The sequence below is a fragment of the Eurypyga helias genome, unplaced genomic scaffold (assembly GCF_000690775.1).
Source record: "Eurypyga helias isolate BGI_N326 unplaced genomic scaffold, ASM69077v1 scaffold6385, whole genome shotgun sequence".
NCBI classification, from domain to species: Eukaryota; Metazoa; Chordata; class Aves; order Eurypygiformes; family Eurypygidae; genus Eurypyga; species Eurypyga helias.
In genome coordinates, this window is record NW_010253340.1 from 1 (window position 1) to 25,458 (window position 25,458).

General features: G+C 43.3%; 1 protein-coding gene across 1 annotated transcript; it reads left to right on the forward strand.

The window, feature by feature from the left end:
• Positions 1 to 3,272: 3,272 nt before the first annotated feature.
• Positions 3,273 to 25,458, forward strand: NOP58 (NOP58 ribonucleoprotein; the record flags this gene model as incomplete). Its single annotated transcript, XM_010152628.1, has 14 exons — positions 3,273 to 3,349; positions 5,046 to 5,098; positions 6,963 to 7,087; positions 8,102 to 8,238; positions 9,399 to 9,463; positions 10,756 to 10,890; positions 11,776 to 11,921; positions 12,876 to 13,002; positions 13,670 to 13,833; positions 14,565 to 14,699; positions 16,824 to 16,885; positions 18,748 to 18,881; positions 23,945 to 24,066; positions 25,298 to 25,458. Coding segments are annotated over 14 exons (1,539 nt in total), but the record flags the coding sequence as incomplete, so codon positions are not given.

Below are 25,458 nucleotides of genomic sequence, written 5' to 3' on the forward strand. Positions count from 1 at the left end.
GGATTTGGTAGGAGGGTGTGCATCCGTGGCCGTGCGCGTTTGGGAGTCTGTGGGGGCATCCCGGTTTTGGCATGTTGACCCTTTCCGTTTCTTAGCGGTGCCTTTGTGGCCGATGAAAACCTTGCGGCTGCAGGAGGGGCTTGTGGGAGACAGGCAGCGTGTTCCTAGGTGGGTGTAGGGCGTCTCACCAGAAGCGGGACCCGCTGGGTGAGCGCGCCTGCAGGTATCTGTGGGGTCTGATTTCCCCTGCCCAGCTGGGAACGTGAGCTGGGAGCACAGACTGCTTTGCAGGGCTCTGCCAGCCTCCTAATGAGGTGTCCTAAAGGCTGTAGTTTCACAGTGGTTTGACAAAGTCTAAACTAGAGCTGCTACAGTGCCGTGCTCCTCTCCATCCTGTTCTGCTCGAGTGTTGATGCCTGTACAGTTGCATCAGCTTGTTCATAGGGTTTGATCATAACATAACAGCGGGTAGATTTAGATTGGATATCAGGAAAAAATTCTTCCTGGGGAAGGTGCTGAGGCACTGGAACAGGTTGCCCAGACATGTTGTGGATGCCCCATCCCTGGAAGTGTCCAAGGCCAGGCTGGATGAGGCTTTGAGCAACCTGGTCTAGTGGAAGGTGTCCCTGCTCATGGCAGGGGGGTTGGAACGAGATGGTCTTTAAGGTCCCTTCCAACCCTAACCATTCTGTGATTCTATGATTTCTACCCCCCCTATCCCCCCGCTTAGTCCTTTTTCTGGGTTTAGCTTGTGTGAACACAAGTGCAGGTGCAAAGAGACCAAGGTGCTGGTCTCTTTTGCCCTATCCTAATGCAGAACTACACCCCTGATGTTCTGCAAAGCATTATGTTTACTTCGTCTGCACTGAAACTTTTCCTTCTCATTGGGGTGCTGCTGTGCAATTCAGAGGAGGATGATTTCAAGACATAAGCCTGGTGGAGAAAACAAATACTTCTAAAAGGAGATAGCTCCCCAGGTGTGGGGGTGAGGAAGCCCACAGAACTGAAGCTAACACACACAGCAGTATCCCTGAAGGCTTTGCTCACTGGGTGTTCATGCTGGCTGTTAGCCTGCACCTTCCAAGTTACCAAAAAAAAGAAAAAAGTTACCTCTTGAGTAGGCTCAAACCTCTTACGCAGTGATCCAAGGCCTTTTAACCTTTCACGGGAGCCAGGAGGGGCTGAAAATAACCCAGATACTAATTTCTGGAAGCGGGGGGGAGGGAGGATAAAGAGCAATGGAGAAGTGTCTCTGCAGCACTCGGCCGCGGGTGTCGCCAGCGGGGCCGTGGGGTCTGGCTGCGGTGTGGGTGCGAAGCGGCTAGAGGGCACCAGGCACCAAGGAGCAGTGTTGGAAAAGCAGGCTGTCAAACGCCTCCCCCCTGGGACAGACAGGGCACTGCAAATGGTGGCTGGGCTGGACTGGGAGAGAGGTTGTCGTGGTTTAACTTTGACAGTGAAAGCTGTCTGCTGGGCATGAGCAGAAGTAGCATTTTATTAAAATATGTTTTGAGACAAGTTTTGTTTTTCCATGCTGATTCTGTTTGCAGCTGCCAAGCCCAGATAGAGCGAGCCCCAGCCACAGTGCACTTCTGCAAGGCAAGGCTCTCAACCGCATAGCTCTCCTTTCCTAGACACCTAGCTGTTCAGCTGCAAATCTGTGTCATAGTTACACTTACGTGTTCATTTTATATCAAAACAATCTCTACAGAGTTTAGCTTGCTTTTTTTTGACAGCAATCTCTGAAGATTTTCACTGGTTTTTGGAGGGCTTGAGGGGGTGTTGGGGTTATTTTGGTGGTGGTGGTTGGTTGGGGTTTTTTTTAGTTACTTGAGGATTGGACAGAATTTGTGCTTCTGAATTTTTGGAGACAGTCATGGTCAACCACTTCCCTTTTCAGCCCTGCCCACAGGTGCCCATTGCCATTGTCCTCTGCTTTTATGCTGTGGTGATCAAGAACTGTTGTCCTCTGCAAACTGTGCAGCTCTCAGTTATTCCCTTGTAGGTGTTGCTGCCCTCAGAGGAGCAAACAGTTTAAATAGTAAGGGCAAATGGGGCATAGCTACGGTCTAGATCTTGGAAGACTTTTTCCAATGAGCCATACTATCTTGCAGGACACAAAATATCCATAGGCATATAATTTCTGAATAGTAACAACCTTGATTTAGCAGCTTCTGTGTTTTTATTTTTTTCTATGCACTCACATCTGGTTATCGAGGCTGCAAATTCTGTAGGCATTGGGGTAAGAAAGATGAATTGGAGGGAAGGAATCAGCAGGCTGAGGAAAGGAAGAGTTGCCCTGAGGTTTTTCTGTGCCTCAGTCTCCTGTGGGAAAGGAGTTACTATGTTTATTTGTTCATCTGCTAATTGAGTTGAAAAGACAACCTCCTTTGACTGGGATTTAAAAATCTGCAAGGGAGCAGAATGTCATAATCCCAAGAATGATTTCTGTGCTGCATTGAGCCAAACAGTGATTGTGTTGCATTTGCTGTTGTAGGAACAAACCCACAAGATTTTTGTGAGGTGTAAAAAACATGATGTTTTAAAGATCTTGACTGTGCTGTTCCCCTGAGCGCTTTTCTAGGAATTTGCAGTACACTCTGTTTTGTGAAATGTGTGTAGGCTCTAGGGGTATAACTGTTAATCTTAATGCTGTTTAAAAAGCGAGGGGGATCCCCTTTGTACAGAGATGGGATTAAGCCATTGCTGCCTCTTAGGTAACTCTTGGCTCTGTTTGATTACCAGGCTGTGGTGAAAAGTTGTCTTTGAAGAGATCTTCCTCTCTCTCTTCCTTGGGCTAGCTCAGATTAATGCACATAACTCATGGGATCACCCCTTCCTGTTAGGTGTCCCAGACATGTTTGTATTTTCCCAGAGTAGTGGCAGGTTTGGTTTTGGGTCACTGGGGTTGCGAATGAGTCCTGTAGAGGTGGAGCAAGCTCAATTTTGATAAACAAGGAGAGGATTTTGCTTTAATGTGCACATTCAGAAGGACCCAGCCATTATTGAGCAACTTCAGTATTGCAGTTGAAAGTAAAAACACTTTAATGTTGTGTATATTAGTAGGATAAAGATGCTGAGAGGTAATAATGAAACTGGAGGTAACCAAAATTGAGTTGTTTGACTCAATCAGTATTAACTTCCAGTGGTTGGATACACTGTGAATCTGCTTCAGGTAATTTTTGCTGAATGCAGGGTCAGAGGTTGTTCAGAAGTGCTTTAAATATTGTTATGTGGGTTTTATTTGTGTTGATTTTTTTTTTCCCCTATAGGTTCTGAATGAGAAAAAGCTCCAAGAAGTTGACAGTTTATGGAAAGAATTTGAAACTCCTGAAAAAGCGAACAAAATGTAAGCAGCTCTATGTGGGGACAGAAGCCTGGCTTTTGGAAGGACATGACTGTCTGTAGTTTTGCACATCTGAGATTCAGAAAGAAGTATTGATTTTTATTTTTCACTATTGTAAAACCTAAAAGCTTTAAACAACAATAACGTGAAGTCAGATACTTAGAGAAACTTAAAATGGAATATCAAAGTGAAAGATTGCACTTTTTTCCCTTGCAGTGTAATTAAGCTGCAGAAGTCATTATCATGTGTCACTGAAGCAAAAAATCGAACAACACTTTAAGACTATCTGGATGCTTGGATGAGAACATCCAAGCTTGTAATGCTGGGACTAGCTGAAATGACAGGTTTTTGTGCTCACAGGAAGTGCTTTAAAAAAAAAAAAAAAAAATTCAGCTGAAACTAAGAGCATGTGAATCACTGAACTGAGAGTTAGTGTCATTGCCCATGCTGTCGGTATGTGTTAGCACCACTGCGTAGCCGCATGGGGGTTGTGGTGTCCACTGACTAAGCTGGCCTTTCTACCAAAGTGTCCTACAGCATGGGACGACGGTGGATTCCTTCCAAGTCTGTCTAGGCTGTTTTTATTGGAAGGTTTCTAACCGGTTTTGGTTATGATGGATACCTCTGAACAAGCTATGCCTTGTGATTTGGATCTATCCTGCTCTCTAACAGTATTTAGAAGAGAGGTCAGAATATCCCACATCTGCCTCTTTGTAGCGTGGTTAATCTTGTCTGGGAAACACTGATGACTTGCTAGACAGGATGTGCCTCTTAATGGATCTCTACTATGATCAAAGTAATTCCTATCTCCTGCCCTTCTGAAAAGGCATCAGAATAAGCCTGGAGCTTCTGTTGGGCTCTGCGAATGCTTAACTCAAACATTCAGCCTTATCTGTGACCTTGCTTCCTTTGCAGATACTTGACTCACAAAGAGCAGTGGTTAATCAGAACTGGATTAGTCAAATGCCTGTCCCTGACAAGGAATTTACTGGATTGAGATAGCTTCTTAACTGTAACTTTAGATATCAGCACCACAGACTGTGTGAGGGGGAGAGGGAAGCTGGGCCTGAGGATCTGACACAGTGTGGTGAAACACTGGTTTTTGGCTCGGGTCAGCAATTAGGGCATAGAACAATTTTCTGTTGTTTGTTCTCAGTTCAGCTCAGCGCTAGTATTGTAACATCTAATTACAGGGGAGGACTTGAGGATTCACGGGCAATGAATCAGTTCAGTTTTGAAGTCTTTGAAGATGCATTTAGTTGAAAAGCATGTTAAATCTGAGATGTGCAGGCTATGCATTCCACAGAGGCAGAAGGTTCCCTTTTGAACACGAGTGGGAAGATGCTATCATCAATCAGCAGTGACACCTAGTTAATCAGGGTGCAGGACTGAAATTTAAATGGATGGTGTCTGTCTTTAAATATGAGCTGTGGAACAAAACGGGGACTTAGGTTTTCTGTTTATGTTGGTCCTAGAAATATTAAATCAAAATTCCTTTTGAGAAGTCACATCAGGCTAAAACTTAATTGGCAGGTTTAATGTTCTTCATTCGTTTTGAGGATCTGGCTATCAATCTCTGCTCTCTTGGAGTCTTAGGGAGAAGAGTGGAACTGTAATAGCAGAAGCAGAAAAAAAGTAAAATGATTACAGCATCTGGTTTATGTACGTTCATTTACACACTTGTATTTTTCTTCTGTAGAGTAAAGCTGAAACACTTCGAAAAATTTCAGGACACGACAGAAGCACTTGCTGGTAAGTGAGTTAACACCAGCCTTACAAAAAAACCCCAAAATCCCCAACGCCTGTTACGTACTAGTTCACTCTTTACATACTTCTGTCCCTGCTCTGTTTCTTTGCTTTGTTTTTAAATGACAAACAGTTTTTGTTTAATGAGGTCATCCATCCAGTCTATAGTGCAGTAGAGATGTAATGACGTCTAGTTCTTTCCTACTGTGCTTATTTCCTGAGCAGCTCACTAATGAGCGCTGTGTGGAAGGTGTTGACTGGTGTCTGTAGCCTGTTGTCAATGATGGATTCTTGTTGAAGCTGAGCATAACTGATTTGAGTCAACACTTCGTCACTACCACTGAGACAACAGACAGATATCAGAGTACCTACATTACTACAACTGCCCTTGTTTTATGGGCATGTTACGCTTGTGGGTTTTTTTTTTTTTTCAACCTTAAAAAAACCCTGTATTTCACTTAAAAGAAATTCAGGAGTTTAAAAAAAAAAAGGAAACCCTTATATTCACTAAGTTTTGCTAATTCAACACTTAACTGGTTGATGCTGTGGACTAGTTTGAACGGAAATGATAAAAGCTCTAGCTAATCGTTCATAAATGGTGTGGCTTACTGCTGAATGTGCTGTATGACATCAGTAGGTGGATGTTCCAGGTCACTTGTACGACTAAAGAATGGATCTTCGTATTCTGATGTGGTAAGGGATGGCTTACAAAGGAAACTAAAGAAACCAGAAGTGAGACACTACCATTGTACATGAGATGCAAGTGAAACACCTGAGATTGAAGCTACTGTATATTCCTTTTCCTGGCACATTTTTTGGATTATGTTGCTTTGGCATATGTTTGGATTCAGATCTTGTATAGTTAGGCTGCTAAAAAAAAACACAAACGAAACAAAACCTCACAGAACAACAACAACAAAAAAAACCCCAGCCCACAATAAAAACCCTGCCCTTTTCAGGTTTACTTATCTGTGAAATAGGAGAGATTATTAAGACTACCTGTGTCACAGTTATTTTGAAGAGAAGACTCTGTGGCTGTTTTAAGTGGTCTAGGAGCTATTGGCTGGCTTAAAGGTTGGAACTTGTCTCTGCTGTAGCCAGGTTGAGAGGAAACTCAGGACAGTACTTGGATTTTACCCTCACATTTCATTAAGGTTCTGGAAATCAAAAATCACTGGCTTCTGCTCTATTTACTGGGATAAAAATGTTGCATCAGTCACAGAAGTTCAGTGGAGCACAGAGATAAATGTCTGCTTAAAATATATTGAGTGGGATCGTAAAGCTTTTACAGATCTATTAATACTTGAGAATGAAGAACGTGCTTTTAAAACTCTTTGGTCGACATGCTATATTGAAAGGGTCCGTGTCTGACTGCCCAGTCAGCGTGTGTGCCATCATTTTTTGTTCGGCTTTAGATAATAAGTTATCATCATCAGAGGATACAACTAAGCCATTGCTCGATTTAGGATATCATGGGTGCTGACTAAGGGACCTGGAAAATAGTTGGTTAATGAAATGATACACAAAATATTCTCATATAACCTTGCATTCAGAAATGTTAAAACATGTGTCTAAAGCATATGGCATACTGTTTATAGACATCCTTAAACAAAATTGACAGAAATAGAACTGGAACCACATGGAGAAAGGAGAGGCAACGGGGAGAAGGGTTTTTGATTTAGGCCTCCAAAGAGGCAAGTATATAATTTTCTTCTATTTTGATTGTAGCCTCTGCATGGCAAAGCAGTATTGTACTTCAGACTAGACCTACTGTGGGCAGTTAAAATAAAAATGCCAGGGTAGGAGTACTATTTTTACAGGTTTTAGGAGGGGAAATAAAATGCATCTTCGGTCTTTTTGTTTTATACAGCATCCACAGCTCTTGTAGAAGGCAAGCTCAGCAAGAACTTGAAGAAAATTCTCAAGAAGATAGTGGCAAAAGATGCCCATGAACAGTTGGCTGTAGCAGATGCCAAACTTGGAGGTGTCATAAAGGTGATAACTGATTTTGCCATTCTTCCTCTTGTCTCCTGCTACTGAAATCGTACCATCAGGTTCCAGAGATTTTGCAATTAGCAGCACTGATTAAGCTGCCAGTGCTGTGTTTGCCCTGTGGAAGAGTGCATTATGATCAAATGTGTACTGCATGTATAATGGGAAGATGTTGTCTTGAGTACACAAGTGAATGGTATGGTAGAAGTGCACTGAGGTGTTCTGGTTTGCTTGATTTCTCTCTTCAATATTGGTTAGAAACCCAGCAGATAAAAAAATTCATTTCCCTAATGATCCTGTCCAGAAAAAGAGGGAGGGGAGGAACCAAACAAAAACCCCAGCCAGGCAGACACTTATTCCTCAGTAACAGGTGCAGCTGTAGTGGGGTGCTGACAGTGTCTTGTTGGGAGTGTGTGTTGTTCTACCTTCCTCAGTCTACAAGCAGTTGTACACATCCTTCTGCCCTTGCCTACCAGGGGAAGGAAGTGCAGTAGAGGTGGACTCCAGTGTCTCCTAGATGTCAGATACCAGGTTCCCATCTTGCGTCTCATTGCTCCCTGTTCCAGTGATTTTTATTCCGACCACCTCCTCATGCTGTCTTAGGAGACTGGTGTAGGCTGCAAAATGAGGAGGATTTAGTGCCAAAGTGAGTAATACCGAAGATTGATCTAATTGTTTGGTTTTGTTCTCTGAAAAAGATCCAAAGCCCCCAGCTATCTACCTCTGAATTTTCTCTGTGGCCAAACTGTTTCTAGCAAGCTACAAAATCTTGAATGTTTGGTTCCAGTGTCTACATAGCAGATAGTGTCAATTATAAATCTCCTCTTCAAACTGGAATTGTTACTGTGTGGGGAGCTGGGGTGTCACTACCTTGAGCATCAATGATGACAAAGTGTTGTGTGGTCACAGGATTGCAGTGGGAAAACCAGGTATAATGAGATAAGGCTACTGGGAGAAGGGCTTTAGAGGAATGTTGTTGTCATGCCTGACTTCAGGCCATTGATTTCCATCCTGCAGGACAAGCTGAATTTGAGTTGTATACACAGCCCAATGGTTACAGAGCTGATGAGGGGAATTCGCTCACAGATTGAAGGGCTTATTACAGGCCTCCCTGCTCGAGAGATGGCAGCTATGTGTCTGGGTCTGGCGCACAGGTGAGTTCCTAGAACAGCTCTATTTCATCCCGTGTCTGCCCTGCTCCTGTGTCCTTGACTGTGCTCTGTTGCTTGTGTGTCTGAGTATGTGGCATGGTCTCATACACGCCAAGTCGAGACGTACTTGTATCTGAAAGCTGATTTTGCAAAGGAAGGGCTTTCCAGGTCGTACCCACCCTTTAGGGAAAGGCTACGTCTTCACCTGAAAGCTTGCCTTTGCTTGTTATGTACTTTAGGATTTGGATTGAAATGTCTGTGTAGCAGACAGATGGGTCATGTAAAACTGTTGCCACTGAGAGACAAGGTGAAGACCGCCATTTGCTGGTTTATGACAGAATAAATAGCCATATAATACGTAATGTAAGTGTTAAAGTAGAGTTGTCTTCCCACCTTGCTGTCACCTCCTTTTAGGTTTAGTGGAGCGGTAGTTAAATACAAAGTTGTTGGATCAGCATGGGGTCAAGCATTCATGCACGAGTAACTTTTAATCCATACTTTGACATGATCTTGTTTTGTCCATGAGCCTTTGGCAAGATAATGAACTGCTTTGCTGTAGCTAATTCCTTAAAAGTAGATGCATCATTGCTTAGAAAATGGGCATTAGTGTTGAAAAAGGATGTTGAAGATGCAAGTCCTCATTGATATCGAGTGTCTTTTACTGGAGCATACTGAGAAATTTAAAAAATACATTAAAGCCAGATGGTAATGGGCTTTCTCTGACAGTGGGAATCTGTTCCAGGAAGTTTCTTCTGTTGCTTCACATTAGCATTGCTGATATTTGCTGCTGGGTAGGTACAGTTTTGTGGATTGCCTCCAGCCGCTGCGGAACTGGAAGTGCTGTTGACAAATACTTTTTGTGGGGAACCATGCAGAAAGAAACCAACAGCCAATTTCCTGCCACAGCACTCGTGCAGTCTGCCGCACGTGGTACCGATAGCCTTAACTTTCCCTTTCACCTTGGTCATGGGCTATGTGCCTGTCAAACTGTTGTGAAACTTGTGTCAGTGTGGCTTCTGGCCACAGCTGAGAGCAGTGGCATAGAACTGAGCTGGTACGAATGAATGTATGGACAGATATATTCATGTAAAAGTGGAACAGGTGGGACATAACCTGCAGCAGGATGTCAGGATGTTGATGAAACTGTATTTCTGTTTCCTCAGCCTTTCCCGATACAAGTTGAAATTCAGCCCAGACAAAGTAGATACCATGATTATCCAGGCAATTTGTAAGTATATTTAGAGCTTAAATTATTAATGGTTCAGTTTAGGACAGCTGACTTCTTAATGTCGGCTATGGAAAATTATTGCAGGTGATTTCCTCCTAGCATGTTGCAATAAATTGGGTATCTGTGTTCACCTAGGCAAAAGGTGTGTTTGCTTAATAGGGTTTTCTGCAAGCAGGAACATTTTTAGGGTGATACAGTGAACTGGCACCCACTTTTTCATAGCATATGGATCAGCTGAAATACAGGCAGTGATAGTTCAGTCCTCTAGGGACTTCACTTCCCAACATGCTTCCCTTCTGAGTAGTGTTGGGAGAATAGGCCCCACAGGACAGGAATTTTTTGACCCTTCATTTTGGTGGCGTTTAGCATAGAGGGCAGTGTAGAAATAGGCTGTCATGTTAGGCATGTAAAACCCGCTGAGGTGTGTAATGCTCCATTACATCTCCTTACTTTTTTAATGGAAACCAGACTGAAATTGTAAACGCAGCTAGGAAAGCCCATTCCTTATTTTTCCTTGAAGACGTTCACAGCATAATCGGCATGCTTGCTGTGAAGCAGTGGTGAGGAATCCTGTTGGGAATATTAATTCCCAGACTGTTGTCAATGATGAAACGTAGTTAAGCTGAAATTAATGATTTAATTCAGTTCCTTCGTCACTACCACTGAGACAACAGATGGGAATGTTGGTATTGCGTTAGCAGGAAATATTTTGGCCTCAGGGCTCTGTAGCAATATATGCTGTGGGTGATATACTCCAATGCTGTAAATCCGGTTATTAGTCATATCTGGTGAATGGTGAGCCTGTTGGGTTTGTGTTGGGTAGGCTTTTAATATAAAGGCAACTAAAGGGCTTAATACAGTCTTGTAAATCAAGTAATTGAATACAGGATCACTTACCATTAAAACGTATTTCCTTAAAGTTCTAGATGGTTAAGTTTTACGTCTATCTTGTGTGTAGCACATTGGCTGACTAAGAGGAAGAATAACTGGCTGCTGCTCCCCTTCCAGGGGAATGTGCTTTGCAGCTGTTAAAGGAATCTGTCCAAGACAGTCCCAGTGATGAAACTTTCAGGACATATTCAAGGGAATTGTAGTATTTTGATAATATTATGCCTGAGATTATGCACTTCTCTGAAAAGTAGACTTGTACTGAAGATTATGTTTCATCCCAGTCCTTATGGGATAAAATACCTCATTTTATCTCCCTTTATACTATTTCAGTTGGTTTATTTGGGAGTTTTCCATTTTCTAGATTACCTTTTTAGAAAAAAGTCCATTCTTCTTTCTCTTAGCACTTCTTGATGACTTGGACAAAGAACTGAATAACTACATCATGCGCTGTAGGGAATGGTACGGTTGGCACTTCCCTGAACTGGGCAAAATCATCACAGATAACCTAACGTATTGTAAATGTGTGCGGAAAGTTGGTGAGTAATAAGGAGGCATGAGCCTGGAGAGCGTTGCATGTTAGTATGCAGTACACTAATGGCACTGATTTGTAGACCAGCGACTCAGTCACCCAGCTAGTCGTGGCCTGTACAGAATCCTGCCTTCAGCAGCAGTGTGAAGAGGCCAAGTAGAACAGTAGTGTGTGCATGCATCTGTGTGGTGATGCGATTTACAGCTTAGCTTAAGAGAAAGCTAATGCCGTATCACCAGTCGGTTCTTCATGGGCTGCCAGCACGTCTTCTTAGAATCACAATTAGACAGCAGACCAGTGTGGAAATTAGCTGCCAAAAACTGATGTAAGGAGAATTGCTGCCTGTTCGCGGGTGTTCTTGGAGGCAACAACTGTTACAATTATTCATACGAGCAGGAGGAATGACTGCTGTAATACTTTGGATGCTTGCACATTCTTAGGTATGTCCTTTATATTGATGATTTTTTTTTTTAAATAATGAAGTTTGCAGTCCAGTGAGAGACTTGTGATTTTTAAGGGAGCTTTTTCCCCAGTTGTAGGAAGAATTATTTAGGTTTGGTTAGTGGTCATAGACTGCTCGCTTCCTGGAATTCTTCCTTTGTAATCTTGCGACTGTAGGTTTTGCAGCAGGCAGCTACTGCAAAGATGAAGTGTGCAGTGTTACGGAGTAAGGGGTGTTTTTTCTAGTTTCTAGTTTAATATTTCCAAGCATTCTCAGCTAGTCTAAACATAAAGTCAGAACATTGACATGTATTTTGGGAATTTGGAATAGGATGATGGCAGACTTGACTCACTGTTGTTGTTTTGGCCTTTTATCTTCATCTGTTTCTGTGCTTTTTTTACTAGTTCATCTCGCCCCCAGCACAAACATGCTTTCATCTGTCCCCCACAGGAGACAGAAGCAATTTTGCCTCCTCTGATGTTTCTGACATCCTACCAGAGGAGATTGAAGAGGAAGTGAAGGCTGCTGCTGAGATTTCCATGGGGACAGAAGTATCAGAAGAAGATATAAACAACATAATCCATCTCTGTGATCAGGTATGTACACATGGATAAACAGCAATAGGAACTCCACTTTACCCGTATCAGAGTCTCTTCTCCCATGGAGAGGTTTTCCCAGGGTGTTGTTAACACACTTGTGATGGCAGTGATGATTCCTATGTTGTTGCTTTCCTGAGGTACAGACATGAGGGTGCACAGTCACTACCTCATCTGAGCCATCTCAGACTGTTAATGTCTGCACAAAGTTTTCTGGAAGTGTCAGTCTTAATTTTGGAGCGGGAATTTTGGCATCCTTGTGCTTTTAAGTCTTTGAGATAATGGTACTGTAGAGACTCTTCTTAACCTGTCACTTTAACCTGAAGGTAGGTGATAAATCCTGGGTAAAATGTGGAGCACTGAGGCCCCAAAAGAATTTGGACCCCTATCCTGCTTTCATCTGGATTGTATGTGAGCTCCCTTTGACTTTCATGGTGCTGGTTGGATCCCTTTTTGACTTTACCAAGGAGTGGCAGGATTAGGAGTTCCTGGTTTTGGTCTAGACTGGGCTGCTTTTTTATGTGCATTCTAATTGTGTGTGTATTTGCATGGAACAAGTAAAGAGCATTTATCCCATTTCAAGAGAATGGCGGCAAAGATTTATGTGAAAACTCAATGTTCCAGGGTTTTGTCCTAGAGAAAATGTCCTTGCTAAGTGTTTTTGTTCTGCTTCACTGTCTTTGGTCTGTTGTCTGGTCCTTTATCAGGAACTTTGAGAAAATAAGTTGCTTAAGAGCAGAAGCAATACAGATCCAATATATCTTGTGGATGGAACTCTGCTTTGGGAATATGTCCTATATAAAGCTTTCTGTAACTCTAACCCTGTCTGCATTTTGAGTTTTGTTAGTCTCCTTCGTTGGATTTCTCAGCAATTCCCCATTTCAGTATATTTAGCTCTTAATATTTTTTGGTCAGTTAATGCTCATTCCTGTAACCACACTCTCTCTGTGCCAGGTGATTGAGATCTCGGACTATCGCACACAGCTGTATGACTACCTGAAGAACAGAATGATGGCCATTGCTCCTAATCTCACCGTCATGGTGGGTGAACTGGTTGGAGCGAGGCTCATTGCTCATGCAGGTGGGTTACACTGGTCAGTGTGAATAAAGCTTAGATGACCTAGTCAGAGGTTTTCTCTGAGGAGCTGGTCAGCTAAAAGCATAATGCAAAGCCCTGATGAACATCTGATAAAGTGGAGGGGAAGGTAGCTCTTGAGGAATCTGAGAATCCTAGCGTGAGCTTGGTAGTAGTCTGTGATGATGATGATCTCAGTTGGCCTGAACTCTTTCTGGAATATGAGGGCAACCTAAGTCACTACCTCTTCTGAGACACTTACTGAGCTTCCTGCTCATGGTCTGTTCTCTTCTGAGGAAAAATGCTGACAAACTGGCATTAGGCTTTTCTAGTCTGAGTGCCTCAAGGCAGCAGCTTCATTTCAGTTATCTATGTTGCAGTTATGTGATGACACGTTCGTGCTGACAGACTTTGTCAGGAGTAAGCATTACTCCAGTGGAATATGTTTTATTGAGTCAGTCAGCTTTCCTGTTGCTGAAATCAAACCAAGACAGTTAGTTGAAGCATGAAAGACTGAAATGGCTTACTTGTCCTTCAGGAAATTAATGTGAAGCGGTTCCCATAGAAGTAGATGGTTCTGAGCTTCCTATGTTTGAACAGTGTAGGAATCTAGCCTCCTGCTTCTCTAGCTGCTCCTCTAACAAATTACTATCGCTGTGTCACCTCCTTCTAGGTTCCCTCTTGAATCTGGCAAAACACCCAGCTTCAACAGTTCAGTTACTGGGTGCTGAGAAGGCACTCTTCAGAGCACTGAAGACTAAACGGGACACACCTAAATTTGGCCTTATTTATCATGCTTCCCTAGTGGGACAAACCAATACCAAAAACAAAGGAAAGGTGAGTTGCAGAGTTGTTCACCAGTCTTTCTTTTTCCAGAGCATGAGTATCAGTCTAGGAGGTGGCTTGAGCTTCACAGTGAGACTCTCTGCATGGCTTGCTTTACAGTATTGCTTCATGGATACGTGAAAAATGCCGCTGTTCCACAGATCCTTAGATGCCATTCATTCCTGTTTGAAAAAGCAAATGGGATTGTCCATTGACACATCTGAGTAATAGCATGCAGTCCTGCTGGTTATGATGTAATGCTGACTTTCTCAAGGGATATGTTACTATTTTCTTCTAGTTGATAGCAAACTAAGCTCTTACAGGCTTTAGTCTTGCTTGGAAATTGGACTCTTGTGGTTGTGCTAAAGGCAGTAACTTCTGTGGCTAGCTTTGAAAGAGCTTATGCTTTTATAATGCAGGTGAATTAGCATGTGTTTGAATTGTGGAGAAAGCTCTCTGGCTGAGAATTACTACTCAGACTAACCTGAACTAAAGGTTGGGGTAGAGTGGGGTATGCATAATTAACTTGCTGTCTCAGATGTTTCCCTCTGTTTATCAAGACAGTAAGGTGTTACATTAACAGTATTTGAATGTTGAACTAATAATGTATTAATTGTTTTTTGGACTAAACACTGCTAGTAAATGGTTACTTTGTTCTTTTGTTTGTGGATATGGTTTCCAGATCGGAGTGAATCATTGCCTTATATTAAGTGTTAGCATTTTATGCTCTTTGGCTTTTCCAGATTTCTCGAATGCTGGCAGCTAAGACTGCTTTGACTATTCGTTATGATGCCCTTGGAGAGGACACCAGTGCTGAAATGGGAGCAGAGAACAGACTAAAAGTAGAGACGAGAATGAGGCTTTTGGAAGAGAGAGGGGTAAGTCTAGCAGAAAGCTGCATGAAGCTGATATTCTTGTTTAGGGTATGATTTCCTGATGCACTGCTTTCTGAGTCTTTCCCTTCACTCAGTGTGTGATCTAGTGTCACTTACTCTGTAGTTTCTCCCAACCTTGGCTGGAGCAGTAAGGTTTGTAAGCTGACTGCATCCATCTGCATGTCAGGTTTTTTTCTTGTTTACATGCCTTCACTTGCATTATACTGAGAAATCTTGATTCTGAACAAGATCAATAAGACCATGCCTAGTAGACGGACTACATCTTTCTATTAATTGCAAAGATGGTCACAGAAGGCAAAGGCAGGGATGGGTAGAATGAAGAACCGCCCACTGTAGGAGACGACCAAGTTTGAGACCATCTGAGGGTCCTGAAAGTGCACAAGTCCATGGGACCTGATGAGATGCCTCAGTGAGTCCTGAGGGAACTGGTGGATGAAGCTGCTAAACCACTACCTATGGTATTAGTGAAGTCATGGCAATCCGGTGAACTTCCCACTGACTGGAAAAGGGGAAACATAACCCCCATTTTTAAAAAGGGAAAAAAGGAAGACCCAGGAAACTGTAGGCTAGTCACTCACCTCTGTGCCTGGCAAGATCTTGGAGCAGATTCTCCTGGAAACTCTGTTAAGGCATATGGAAACTAAGGAGGTGATTGGTGACAGCCAACATGGCTTCACTAAGGGCAAATTGTCGCTGACAAATTCAGTGGTCTTCTATGATGGGGTTACAGCATTGGTGGATAAGGGAAGAGCAAGCGATGTCATTTACCTGGACTTGTGCAAAGCTTTTGACACTGTCCCACACAACATCCTTGCTGTAAACTGGAGAGACATGGATTTGACAGGTGGACTGCTCAGTGGATAAGGAATGGGCTGGATGGCCACACTCAGAGTTGTGAGATCTGAGTGGAGACCGGTAATGAGCGGCGTTCCTCAGGGGTCAGTATTTGGACTGGTGCTGTTTAACATCTTTGTCAGCAACAAGGACCGTGGGATTGAGTGCACCCTCAGCAAGTTTGCTGACGGCACCAAGCTGTGTGGTGCGGTCGACACGCTGGAGGGAAGGGATGTCATCCAGAGCGCCCTTGACAGGCTGGAGGGGTGGGCCACTGCCAACCTCATGGAGTTCAACAAGGCCAAGTGCAAGGTCCTGCACATGGAATGGGGCAATCCCAAGCACAAGTACAGGCTGGGTGGGGAATGGATTGAGAGCGTCCCTGAGGACAAGGGCTTGGATGTGATGATTATTGAGAAGCTTAACATGACCTGGCAACGTGTGCTTTGCAACCCAAAAAGTGAAACAAAAAAAAACTCTTACAAGACCCCACCTGGAGTACTGTGTTCAGCTCTGGGGACCCCAACATAAGGATGTGGACCTGTTGGAGCGAGTCCGAAGGGAGAAAGTAGGGTTCGCTTTCCTCTTCTAAGAGGCATGCCTACGGTGTGCGATCCTGAAATGGTGTCAAGGCTCAGCCTTCGAAGCTAGACGATCTGATACTAATGCTGTAGTACTGGCATCACTAGAATAAAAAAGAGGAAAATCTAGAAAATCTAGAAAAACCTGCCTCCTCCTTCTTGAGCCTTTAACAGGAGGTGATAGTTTCCATTGAAACAAAGGCAAGGAGACATGTTAATACCAAAACACAAACTGATCACCTGACAAGTACAAATTTAATAGAAATCCAGACTGGGGCCTGTATTGTGGCTTTAAGGTTGGCTTTATGCAAGGCATAGGGCGATACCTGCCCTGACATGTAGTTATCCTAGGAAAAAAAGAAAGTGTGCACAAATTTGAGCTGGTCTTGAGAATTTATAGGTATGATGTTTTATGTCATGTGGTTGTGGTATGTTTGATCCGGTACTAGGTACCCTTTAATTGACTTGGGCTCTTGAAGAGCAGTATTAGAAAGGCACATGCCTTTCTCACCCCAGTTACCTCCCTGTCACTATTCTACTCCCAGGCATAAGACTCATATAAGTAAAGAGCCTGACCAATAACATATGTCTATCTTTGAATTTTTAATTCCTTTCAAGACCAGTAGCACTTGTGTTGTGAATTGTTTTCATTATGAGTAACTTGTTTTTCATTTCTAAATTTTTCTTGTAGATAAGAAGAATAAGTGGCACTGGAAAAGCGTTGGCCAGGACAGACAAGTATCAAAACAAGAGGTGAATGGTTTTTCCTTTCAGCTTGGCTGAGTATAAATAACTCTCCGTGTTTCTGTTGCTGAGAAGCTTTTTGGCTGTGGGCTGAGTTGACTTAAGATCCAGAAAACATTTTCTGTGCTATTAAGTACTGATGACAAGTCCCATGGCTTAATGGGAATTTCCATTTTCCCACATTTTACCGTTGTGGTAAAGCCAGTGAACTGGAGAAACAGTCCTGACTTTCTAATAGTAAATTCCTGACATCATCAGATAACAAGTACATTTAGATGCTGTCAGCATCAGCCTGAAAAGCTGAATAATTTGGGGAGTTAATGTGTAGCAGCTTTCTTTAATGCAAGTCTGAAAATATTAGAGAAACTCAGAATTTTTGTCTTAATTCTTAAAGACCCCAAACCAGTTGCTTTGAGCAAAGCTTCATCTCCTTATTTGCATCTGGTAAGTAGCGTGTCTTGAGCAATAGATAAGGTCTGTACTCTGGACACTGTTAGAGCAGTTTCTGGTGCCTGAAGTGATGCTGTAAATTGCAACTGGGACAGCTGAACATTTAAGGATTTGAACAGGTTATTATTAGTTTGAGCTGCGACATCTGGGTGCTTTGCTTTGGTTGCAGGCTTCTTGCTTAGCTTGGCCTGCTTATTTTGCTGAACCTTTGGCGTAGAGTGGGTAAGTGCTCAGCAAAACCAGGGCTGGGTGCTACTTCTGTGAGGAAAAAAAATAGCGCTGTTGCACCCATTTGCCATCCCCAAACATCTTTCTCAAGCCTAGCTGTAACTTGTGTTGCCATATGTTAGGCATGGCAAAGTGTGGGGCTGGCTGGTTTCTGGAGTGGCTTTTGGAAAGACAGTGTCAGTAAAGGAAGCATCAGGGCATGTAACGAGGCAGTAGCTTAGGAGGAGGGTGGTGAGGAGACAACATACATGCTGTTTTTTGACATCTAGAAATGAGGAGTCATGAATTCTTGCCAGGACATGTTTCTACTGTTAGACATGCTTTGCAAACGTGTCTAGGCTTGGGGGAGAGACTGAAGATAGTTCCTGGCTGTTTGGCTTAGTCTGGCTGCTTAAAAGGGAAACGAATTCAGCCGCTGTCGAATTCTCCCTGCAGTACAAAAATGGCAGTACTGCTGCTTTAGGGAGATTGAAGGGCTAAACTAATATTTTTAGAGAGATTGGTAAGAATGTCCTAGTCTTGTATCGAACTGTGGCTCCTGTATGAATTAGTTGCATCAAAGTAATGTTTCAGAAGTTCATGTTGTTCTTAGGGATGAGCTTCAAGTGAAGCATTTCAGTACGCTTTCCAAAAAAAGATGAGTGTGTGTACCTAGCTTTGGCATACTTATTTGCTGATTTAAAAAAAAAAAAAAAATCATCACAAGGCAGCATTAGCCTGCCTTGTGACTTGTGCCCTCTGAACATAATGGTGGAGACACAGTGCAGGAGAAGCAAAAGTAAAGCTGTTTCTGATCCTGTATATACCTTAGGGTATGTTCATATGGACGCATCAAACTCTGGGGAGCTACATGCCCATGGCCATACAGCTGTGCCGATGAGGCTTTCGGCAGCAGAGATAGACCCTTGAACAGCTACAAACCAGAACCAAACTCTTAGTTTACTGGGATCTTCTGTTCAGATCAGACAGTTGTACTTCATGGGGTATCTCCTGTAGCCAGGATTACTGATGAACCATTCATGTGTTGAAGAAGGGGCCTCACTCCCTGTGTAGATGCTTTGTTAGCTGAGCAAGATGGATTTGTGAATACTCTCGAGAGGTTGTGTTGGAAAGTTCATGTTCAACTGCAGGATCTTACCTGGGGGCTATCTCTTCTTTTTGTTACTTAAACTGACTTGTTTTCTTCATTATAGCGAAGTGAAAGTATTTGACCCATCTGGTGACTCTACACTTCCTGCTGTTTCAAAGAAACGCAAAATTCAGGAGGTGGAGGAACAAGACGCAGACGTTGCTGTGAAAGCAAAGAAGTTCAAAGCAGAGATGAAAGGTTAGTTCCTGTGTCTGTGCCGCTGGCGTGTTGCTGTGTGCATCGTGCAGTGGGCCTTAACACTTACAGCCAGCCACAATACCTGGTTATTCTCCTTGGGTATGACAGTGTTTTAAAAAAAAGGTAATCTCTTACAGACCGACACCAGTCTGCAGTCAATTTACTTTAAATATCTGCTTTAAAAGAGTGGTAGGCATATTAGAACATTTAAGAACATAACTACTCATTCTTCTTGCAGACTTTCTTGCTCAGCAGGTTCATCTGTACTAGACCTCAGTATCTTGAAGACAAAAAAGCTCTTGTCTATACAACTTGCCCAGTTGTCTTTAAAGAATACTGGTTTATTCTGTATAGAAATGTTTTCTGGCATGTTTCAACATATAAACATTGAATATCAGAATTTGAGGCGAAATGACACCTGGAAATTTCAGTCTGAATTTACACAATACATGAACAGTTGTTATTTTCTGGAGAACTAAAACTGAACTATGGCCACAGTTCTTTCCTTCTCTGATAAGTTACTGTGTGAAGAAAGATTTTGGGCTGAGACTTCCAAATAATCTGGTTTTATATTGTGTTTCACTTTAGGAAACATTCTCTATCTTCTCTCCAATGGTGCACTTCAGCACTGCTAAATGGCCTAATACTTGCTGCAGTAGTGGAGTACCCACTGTGCAACTTTTGGGAGAGGATAAGAAAGATGACTTTGTTACTTCTGGGAGACCCTGAGCTAGATCTGGGTGTGAGCTACTCCCAAAGTGGGTCAACTACCCACACCTGCAGCAGGTGAGGGCTGTCAGCCTTCCATTTCTGCCCTTCTCTGGGCTGCTGTGTTCTAGAATATCCGACTGTAGTTCCGCTGGTTCTGTACCTCTTTATGCTCAGCTGATGCTGAGGTGTGATCTTCACAGGTGCTGGGTAGTTCATCATGTCTGTATATGTGGATGGAGCAACTTGTAGAGGAACCTGAACTTAGCTGAGAGTTAAAGTTACACTGGAGGGAGAATCCTTTGTGCTATAAAGCTGAGATCTGTGCTGCAGCTTGTTTCCTTGTGCTTATAATGGGACAAGGACACCTGAGTACTTTGGGGGCCTGAACTTTGCCCATTTGCTTTTTGCAGAATGTGGGTGTTCACACAACTATGGCTTTTGATAATCTTTTGAACTAACTTCCCTTACTATAGGCTCAGAATTGTTCCCTTGGGCTTCCCTTACATTATCAAAGCAATTGTTGACATCCCACAGGCACAAGCTCCTCACGGTGAAATACTACATTAATTTCCAGCCTGGTCCCTTACAGTGTGAGGAAGATACTCCTGTTTGTAGACATATTATTCAGTCGTTCCTGCTTTTATACACAAACCTGTTGATGTTTGCTTCATTTGCTATATTGAGCATTGATATTCTTGGTTTAGGGGTTGGGTAGAGCTTAGCAGATAGACAGGAATTGTTTGAGCAGCAGCCGGTGTTCTGAATACTTGTGGACTACTGAAATCTCTGCTGTTTGCTTGTTTGTTGGGTTTTTCTTTTTTTTTTTTTCGAACTTCCCAAAACCTGAAGTACAGGGTTCAGATGTGTTGCATTTCTTCCTGAAAAGATATCCTTCAGATGTGTGGTTCTTAGCTCCTGCTTTTTCCCAGTTCTTCATATCAAATGGGTCATTTTGTTTGGATGCTTGGGTGTTAGAACTAACTGTGCCACTTGCTTCAGACTATGGAAGAACGATGTGTTTTCAGACAGCTTCTTTATCTCATATCACCTTATGTAGAGCAAATCCTTTCAGCCTCTTTTCTTGTACCCTTTAAAATAGCACTGCCTCTGTGTTTGCTACTGCTTGTGTTTGACCACCCAGCAAAGTACATGGATTTCCCTGGCACGGGCTAGACAGACCATGACCTCGCTCTTTTCCGGTGTGGTTTTTGCGACTGCACAGGGTGCTAGAAGTGGGGGTGATGGACGTAGAAGTTTGAGTAGTTCACTACGTTCCACAACACACAGAAGAGTGCAGAGGAAGTCCCAGCATTAAGATCTGTTGCACATCCACTTGAATATGCACAAGCCTTTAATTTCTGCGGTTCTTGGTGGTCGTCTTTTTGATGCAGTGCTCTACTAAGCTTTTCCTGGTCAGAAATCGCACATCCAGGCATAGTGTTGTGAAAGAAGTCTCTGCCCCCTCCTTCCCCATGCTGTTTGTGCAGCTGCATGATAAATGGGGGTGGTAGAAAAGCAGTCCAGGAAGAAAGGGAATTCTTCAGCCAGATGCAGTTTTTATTACAAGAGGAAGGTAAGGGACAGGAATAAGCTAGGAAGCTGCCAATGAAAAGTGATTTGTCAAACGATTGCTTTACTATTTGTTGTAAAGGAGGAAAATACTTTGAACGTGCTGGTCTGAAATGTAAATCTTACTGCAAGAGATGTGTGGCATTTTATCCCATTTGGGGTGCGTGTGTGGCAGTACTTTGGATAGTAACTGGCAAGGGAGGTGAGGAATGACTTCAAACCACTTTCAGCTTTCACCCCTAAAAAGAATTGCCTGAAACAAGTTATGATCCACTTAGACTTGTCTGTTAAAACCTGTTTTAATGGTAGGGTGAAGGGAAATAGGACAGGTATTTTTGTGACTAGTCTTTGAAGTTGAATGTGGCCTGAGAGAATGCATGCCACCAACAGGCTAGCCAGTGCCCCTCAGTGAGGCATTCAGCTCGCATTTAAGCATCAGGATGTAGTACCAGCTAGTCACTTGGAAAGAGGCCTCTCAGAAAGAGAAATATCATCTTAAATTAATAAGACACAAAACCATAAATGGCAGCAGAATCACGACATGGCATCTTTATCAATAGGCAGTGTGGCTTGATGCTGTACATGCGGAGCATCATGTGAAGGAGGGAGGGTCCATCAGGCTGGTGTGTAAATGCTTAGAGAAAACTGGTAGAGAAAGGGTGAGCGTAACTGCTGCTGGTGATCTCCACACTGCACAGAGCCATCCATCAGACAGCTCTTCCAGGTGCTGCTTTCTGTGCCTCCCTGCCTGAAAGTAAGCTGTTGGCTTTCTTGTCAGCTGCTGTGTATTACAAAGAAACCCTACTGGGCATGATTGGCTTAGAAGTGTTGCACCCAGAGGGAAAAGACCAGCACCCCTGGAGCCTTTATCTTCGTTCTGCCTAGGTACAAACACGTCAAGTCTTGTAATGAGCTTTCCTAGAAAGCAGCAACTGAAATCTTATTCAGAAAGGCATCTCTGCCAGCTGTGAGAAGTGACAGTGCCTGTGAGTACAGAGTGCATCATCTGCGGCTGTAAATTGTGACAGGTTCCACTGCCTGGTGTGTCAGACTCGATGACATGTAGGGTAATAACAAGAAGCTATTTTTCCAAGGTCACCACCCAACTTTTTGCTTGAAAATGCATAGCTTACTGAGTGAAAGTGTGTTGCACAGCAAATAAGATGCGTACGTTGCTTTTGTACTTTGACTTTAATGTAGCTTATGCGTATTTTTCAGCTGCTTTTTATTTCCCTGTGTCATACATAGGGAGGTGTAGACTTATTTTTGCATGTGTTTTGCATGCCTTCTGCTTGCACACTGTTCACTGTGAATGATGTGTATGGCAGAATCTACTTAGGGTTATATTTGCCAATTCCTTTATCTGGAATCCTTTGCTGTTTTGCTTCTGGCATTTTTTAATGTCAGAAAACTGCATGTGTTAGCTGGCTGTATTTTCCTGCAGACTTGTCTAGAAATTTTTTACCCTGAAGTCAATTTTTTTTTTTCTGGAGCTTACGTTAGAGGCAAAGATTTAAGTTTGTTTGACTCGCGTAATCCTTCTGCTGCCTTGAGGACCTGAACTTGTGACAAAGTTCAGTCAAGATGTTAAGAGGTTGTGTGTTTTGGGTTTTTTATAATTGCACTGGTTTTGTTTCTGTTCTTTTGGTAAATGGTGAGTGAGTGTGCTTCAAAACAAAATAGATTCATTTTTTGGGGAGTACAGTGAGAAAATTACTTCTTGAGTCATGCGTCCGGTAGCAAGTGCACACACCACAAACACCACCGGTTTCAGCGCCTCAGTTTTGTAGCTACTGAAGGACAGTGGTTGCTATGTCATAAACTTACTCGCGAGTACTACGTACTGAGGAACTTGGTATCCAGCACTGACTCAGTTGTGCAAATAAATTGAAGTTGGGTACGTTCCAGTACCAGCCTGACTGCTGCACAGGCTGTCAGCTTGGTGAGGATTTCTGGTTAGTTTCTTTACCTAGAGATTCCGAAGGCTGTGGTGTGTATTCTAGAAAATGAGTGGTATATCACAGTGCGTTTACCGCTGTGATTAGATAGTCCAGCTGTTGGCGAATAGTTCTGAAAAAGAAATGTAGGAGGGCATTAGTAAATCCTTCCTTGGGTTAACATTCCTCTCAGCTTTTATAAATAATTCAATTCCTGTCTTCCAGGACAGGAAAGAGATTCTGCTTTTGCATTAAATGCTTTCTGTTAGCTCAGCATTAAGAGCTCTTAGTGTGTCTGCTAGTCTAAACAGTTAGGAAAACTGGTCATTGTCTTAGCAGATTTCCGACATCGAGACAGGGAAATGGATTGTGAATAAGCTACTGCTGGCTGAACAGATTTCTGATGTGGGTTTGAGCGTCCTTCCCCTGCTTTTGGGACACTGGTGAAAATATTTGCCGAACTGTGGACAGTCTGTTTTCAGTGAGAGTACTTGAAAGCAGTTTGGCAGACACATGAAAACATGCAAGCTTGTATTAAGCTTTAGGAGCAGCGTATAGGAGTGATGTTTGCACCAGGGGATGTGAGCAGTGCTGTCTGAGCATTGTCACTTGTGTCTTAGGCAGTTGTGTATACCGAATACAGGGGGGAGTGGTTATGCAGGTAACAGCAAAGTGGAAAGAAAATAGGTGTGGGGAAATGTAAAGAAGGGACAGTGTGGTGTGCAGTATCTTGCATTCCTACTGTCATTTCATCCTCTCGCATCTCGGAGTTGGGTATTTTTCCTTTTGCCTTTTACATTCCTGACTGACAACCTGCCTCTCATTTTTCTTCCTTCTGTGCTACAGAGGAGACAACTGTAGAAGATGATGAACCTGTCAAAAAGAAGAAAAAGAAAAAGAATAAGGAAAAGCAAACTGAAGAAGAGGAGGTACTGAATGAGGAGCCCCCCACCAGCCCCACGGTTGAGGTGAGGCAGCATTGCACAGCTACCTGATCCTTTATGGGAATGGTTCTCTTCAAAACACATGGAGTGTGGTGGTGCGGGGGAATATTCTTATCTGCATAACCCATGGTGTGCAAGGACAGTTTAGCAACTTCATCTCATGAAACCCAGTCCTGGGGTTAAATCCAAGGAGGCTTGCGTTACAAAACAAGGTCTGGGGAATTTGACTGTAATGCCTCCATGTACCAGGAGTGTTTCCCTTCCTCTCCTCTGCCCATCCCCAGCTTTAGTCTTCTCTCTTTCTACATCTTTTCTAGTGTGGAGGGTGTCCCTTGGTGCTGACCCACAGGCACCTGTCTAGTGTTTAGGACTTGCAGGAAGCAGAGGCTGTACCTGCTGAATCGATAAAGCATCATTTTTTGTTGTGGATGCCCCATCCCTGGATGTCTTCAAGGCCAGGCTGGATGTGGCTTTGAGCAACCTGGTCCTAGTGCAAGGTGTCCCTGCCCATGGCAGGGGGGTTGGAACTAGATGATCTTTAAGGTCCCTTCCAACCCTAACCATTCTGTGATTTTATGATTCTGTGATCATTTGATGTCTTCTAGCAACAGCAGAGTTTAGCACAGTTGTGCTGCCTGACAGCAGTGTGGCAGACAGCACTGCTTCCCTTGCCCACTGGCCCCACCATGGTGTAAACGTCGAGCGCGTTTAGTAATAGAGGCAGGGGATGGGCTAGGAGAGTGGGGGTTTTCAGCCTGGAGAAGAGAAGGCTCCACAGAGACCTCATTGCAGCCTTCCAGTACCTGAAGGGCCTACAAGGAAGCTGGGGGGGACTTTTTCCAAGGGCCTGTAGTGACAGGACAAGAGGTAATGGGTTTAAATTGAAAGTGGGGAGGTTTAGATTAGATATCAGGAAGAAGCTCTTCCCGGAGAGGGTGGTGAGGCATTGGCACAGATTGCCCAGAGAAGCTGTGGATGCCCCATCCCTGAAAGTGTTCAAGGCCAGGCTGGATGTGGCTTTGAGCAACCTGGTCTAGTAGAAGGTGTCCCTGGCCATGGCAGGGGGGTTGGAACTGGATGGTCTTTAGGTCCCTTCCAACCCAAACTGTTCTAAGATTCTGTGATCTCTTGGTCTGTGCTTTGCTGAGCATGGCAGCTGCTGTAATACTTTGAGTGTGAGCTCTGTTGCCTAGCTACATGTGTTGCTTTGCTTCTCCATTATGCTTTATTCACAGCAACATTTGTTGGTTTGCAGAATACAGAGAAAAAGAAGAAAAAGAAGAAGAAAATGAAAAATGAGGATGAAGACTGATGAGGAGCAGGGGTAAAGTTGGCCCTCAGATAGCCACTTCAGAGTAGCATTTCTTGACATATTATCATTAGCCTTATGCTGAAAACTAACTTCCATGTGTTGCA